This window comes from Penaeus vannamei, chromosome 9, assembly GCF_042767895.1.
Source record: "Penaeus vannamei isolate JL-2024 chromosome 9, ASM4276789v1, whole genome shotgun sequence".
NCBI classification, from domain to species: Eukaryota; Metazoa; Arthropoda; class Malacostraca; order Decapoda; family Penaeidae; genus Penaeus; species Penaeus vannamei.
Window position 1 is genome coordinate 46,017,897 of NC_091557.1, and position 5,000 is coordinate 46,022,896.

Below are 5,000 nucleotides of genomic sequence, written 5' to 3' on the forward strand. Positions count from 1 at the left end.
GGTAGGTAGGTGGGTAGGTAGGTGGGTAGGTAGGTGGGTAGGTGGGTAGGTAGGTGGGTAGGTGGGTAGGTGGGTAGGTAGGTAGGTAGGTAGGTAGGTAGGTAGGTAGGTAGGTAGGTTGCTCAGCAACTACAATTCCAGTAAAAAATATTTTCAGTGGCCTTTGGACAATGTAACAGAATTTGAAAATCATCAGCTGACAACTGATGGCCCACAGTGACTTTGAGTGTACCACAATGGAGCACTTAGATTTATGGATACACTGTTCATTATTGTAAAATCATTTTTTTCTTAGTTATTAGATAGTTAACTAATAAGGCGAGCATTAAAGTGCAGCCCCTCAGGCATGTATGTTTAATGTCTGACTTTGGCCCTTAAGTCAATATAAGTTCAGCCAGATTGGGTAGATGCTTGGCCATCTTTCCCTGGCTTTTTACAGGGCATGCAAACTGCTGTATTATTATTACAATTATTATTACTATTATTATTATTATTATCAGCATTATAATTATTATAATTATTTATCATTATTTATCAAATCAATCCAACGCAAAAAAAAACAAAAAAAACATCGAACGCCTTACCAGCTTGTCAACTATTTCGTGAACGTGGCACGTGAGCTTGTCCATGTCCTTCTTGAACTGTTCATCATCGACCACAGTGAAGTAGTAGACGAGACAGGACTCGCCCACGCCGTCATCACTGGCATTGGCACACACATACCGACCGTAGTGGCTGTCGCGTCGAACCTGTCCAGAAGAAAAGAGGAGCTGTTAAGTACAACATAGGGTGGTCCTTACTGGGTATAAGAAGCGGTGTTATGTGGGAGAGAGGGGAGATAGAGGGGTGGGAGGGAGGGAGGGGAGGAAGGGAGAGGGGAGGGGAGGGGAGGGGAGGGGAGGGGAAGGGAGGAGGAGGGGAGGGGAAGGGAAGGGAGGGGAGTAGGAGAAGGGGAGAGGGGAGAGGAGAAGGAGGGGAGGGGAGGGGAGTAGGAGAAGGGGAGAGGGGAGAGGAGGAGGGGAGGGGAGGGGAGGGGAGGGGAGAGAAGAGGAGGGAGGGAGCAAGGGAGAGGAGGAAAGGAGAAAGGGAGGGTAGAAAAGATGGATTAATGGAGGGAGAAAGAGGACGAGTGAAGGAGGGAGGGAGAGAAAGAGGGAAGGAGAGTGGGATGAAAGGAGGGAAGGGGGGAAAATGGAAGAAGGGAGAGAGAGAAAGAGAGAGAGAAAGAGAGAGAGAGAGAGAGAGAGAGAGAGAGAGAGAGAGAGAGAGAGAGAGAGAGAGAGAGAGAGAGAGAGAGAGAGAGAGAGAGAGAGAGTAGAAAAGAAAAAAACAAACTTACCCGACTCTCTGCCTCGCCCTCTTTGCTGAAATCCACCCAGGAGGTACAAAAGCTTTTATCTGGATTTAGCAAATACTCGAAGAAGCTCTCGACTCCCTTATACTGCAGACGAGGCAAAGAAGACGTTCGACACACCTGTAAATAGATTTTATAAATTGCAAATCAATAGATCAATAAATCCTAGGTTATGAAATACACACGCTATATAGAACAAGGTTATAATGGACATGGTTTATTCACAACCCTTATGTTACATCAAATTACAACATGTTACATTTTTTTTCATTACATCACGTCTCTGAGATCCTTGCCCATCACATCCTACCATTTTAGTCACAACATAAATATCCCATCTCACTCAAAACATCACATCCCACCTATTATATTATATTACTTTACAAACATCCCATCTTGCACCTTACACATCACAACAATACCTTTCCCATCCCTTGCATTACTTCACATCACAAGAAGCCGTCACACGTTGGTTTCACATCAGATCCCATCCATTATACCACATCCCAAACATCCAACAACATGCTTTACACCATAAACGTCCCACACCACATCACACTACATTCTCCACGTCACATAAGACCCACGCATCGCATCACAAATCTCACATTCCGACCATAACCTTACATCAAAGACCATTTCAGCTACGCATTACATCACAATACACACATCACACCCAGCGCGATGCATCACATCACAAGGAATGCTTTCCATTCTGTCACATCGCAAGCATCCCGCTCCATCTACTCCAACACAGCACAAAATAAGCTCCACCATACGCATTCCACTCCACCATATCACAAGGACTCCGCCACGGCACAAAACATGCTTCACCATTTATTTTCCACTCCACCACAAACCTAAAACACACTCCACCATTTATTCCCACTCCACTACAAACCTAAAACACACCACCATTTATTTTCCACTCCACCATACACCTACCACTCCACCACATCACAAACACCCTCATCCCACTCAACTACACAGCCAGGTTACACAAATCAGTGACACAGTAATGCTACACAGGCTTCAAGATGTCCTGAAGAGATCCTAACCAAACCCTTCTCTCCTCTCCTCTCCAGGGTAGGATGAGGAGGCCTGGGGAGCGAAGGATGACGTGGTCGGACGTAACCAAACAGGACTTTATCATCCTTACAAGGTGCTTCGGTGTATGGTCTTAGTGACAGGCTGAACTAGGGTTGTTATGACTGATACGGGAGCCTAGAGAAATACCATCATGGATGGAATCAGATCACACGTATCGTGTCTTCTGCTCCACTACCTGCCTGCCTGCCTGCCTGCCTCCATAGCTCCCTATCTCCCTCTCTCCTTCCCTACATACCTACCTACTGCCCTCCCCCTCCCTCTATGCCTACCTTCCATCCTCTTTACCTTCATCCCTCTCCTCCCCTCCTTACATCCCTCTCCCCTACCACCATCCCACCCTCCCTCCCAGCCTCCACCCCACTCATACCCACTCACAAACCACACACACACATACACACACACACACACACACACACACACACACACACACACACACACACACACACACACACACACACACACACGCACGCACGCACGCACGCACACACTCATACCCACTCACAAACCACAAACACACCCACACACTCACACTCATACCCACACACAAACACACACACACACACACACACACCTTCACACACCAACCTCTTTGAGCGTCGCCTCATACTCCGGTATATGAGTCTGGAACTTGGCGACGGCGAAGTACACAGCCACCACTAGTATGAGGCCCATGAGAAGCGTCATCGCAAAATTAGTCACCTGCTGCGACGTCTGAAGGTTCCTGCTTGAGGGGACTCGCCTCTGGTTCTGCGGTTGCGAGGGAAAGGTGAAGAAGGGGAGGGAAAGGTGAGGAAGGGGAAAGAAAGGTGAGGAAGGGGAGGGAAGGTTGGAAGGGGAGGGAAGGTTGGAAGGGGAGGGAAGGTTGGAAGGGGAGGGAAGGTTGGAAGGGGAGGGAAGGTTGGAAGGGGAGGGAAGGTTGGAAGGGGAGGGAAAAGTGAGGAAGGTGAGGGAAGGTTGGAAGGGGAGGGAAGGTTGGAAGGGGAGCGAAGGTTGGAAGGGGAGGGAAGGTTGGAAGGGGAGGGAAGATTGGAAGGGGAGGGAAGGTTGGAAGGGGAGGGAAGGTTGGAAGGGGAGGGAAGGTTGGAAGGGGAAAGAAAGGTGAGGAAGGGGAAAGAAAGGTGAGAAAGGTGAGGAAGGGGAGAAAGGTGAGGAAGGGAAGGGGAGGGAAGGTTGGAAGGGGAGGGAAGGTTGGAAGGGGAGGGAAGGTTGGAAGGGGAGGCAAGGTTGGAAGGTGAGAGAAAGGTGAGGAAGGGGAGGGAAAGGTGAGGAACGGGAGGGAAAGGTGAGGAAGGGGAGGGAAGGGGAGGGAAGGTTGGAAGGGGGAGTAGGCTATCTTTTTTCTAACTATGGGCTTGTTGTTTTTTTGTTTCTTTGTTATTTGGTTATATCTTGTTTTCGTTAACTTTATGTTTCACTACTACCATTATTATCTGTATTACTATTATCATTACTATTTGTATTAATATTAGTATTACTATTAGTATTATTATTACTATATTACTATTATCATTACTATTAGTATTACTATTAGTATTACTATTAGTATTACTATTATCATTACTATTAGTATTACTATTAGTATTACTATTAGTATTACTATTAGAATTACTGGTAGAATTACTATAAATATTACTATTATCATTACCATAAATATTACTATTATTATTACTATTAGTATTACTATCATTATTGCTATAAGTACTATTAATATTACTATTAGTATTGCTATTATTCTTACTATTAGTATTGCTATTATTATTACTATTAGTATTGCTATTATTATTACTATTAGTATTGCTATTATTATTACTATTAGTATTGCTATTATTATTACTATCAGTATTGCTATTAGTAGTAGTAGTAGTATTACTATTATTGTTACTATTAGTATTACTATCATCATTACTATTAGTGTTACTATTATTACTATTAGTATTACTATTATTATTACTATTAGTATTGCTATTATTAGTAGTAGTAGTATTACTATCATTATTCCTATTAGTATTACTATTATCATAATTATTAGTATTACTATCATTATTACTATTAGTATTACTATCATAATTACCATCATCATCTCCATCATCACTATTATCATCATTATCATTATTACCATTACCATCATGTAATTCTGCTCAATTATTCACACTGCTCTACATCATCATTATTATTGTAATCATCATCATGACCATTATTCCAGTTATCATTTCTATCTTATTTACTCTCTGGGTGTTTGTTATGGGTCTTTGGGAATACGACAAGAAAATGTGTGAAGGAGAAGAACTGCAGGAGTAGAAAGAAGAATAACCGTAAAAAAGGGGGCGAGAAAAAGGAATGAATGAGGTGAGAATGAAAAAAAAATGGACGGAGGGAGGGAGGGAGAGGGAGAGGGAGGGAGAGAGAAAGAGAGAGCGAGCGAGAGCGAGAGCGAGAGCGAGAGAGAGAGAGAGAGAGAGAGAGAGAGAGAGAGAGAGAGAGAGAGAGAGAGAGAGAGAGAGAGAGAGAGATTCTGCGTGTGAGTGTGCATGTATGT

At 43.9% G+C, this 5,000-nt stretch overlaps 1 protein-coding gene across 1 annotated transcript in view; it reads right to left on the reverse strand.

The window, feature by feature from the left end:
* Positions 1 to 5,000, reverse strand: part of LOC113814333 (uncharacterized) — an 11,046-nt gene that overhangs the window by 2,935 nt on the left and 3,111 nt on the right. The window contains exons 2-4 of the mRNA XM_027366389.2: positions 3,050 to 3,211; positions 1,340 to 1,474; positions 585 to 749 (exon numbers count right to left, since the gene is read on the reverse strand). Of these exons, the coding sequence (XP_027222190.2) occupies positions 585 to 749; positions 1,340 to 1,474; positions 3,050 to 3,211 (462 nt within the window). The remainder of the gene's footprint in view (positions 1 to 584; positions 750 to 1,339; positions 1,475 to 3,049; positions 3,212 to 5,000) is intronic.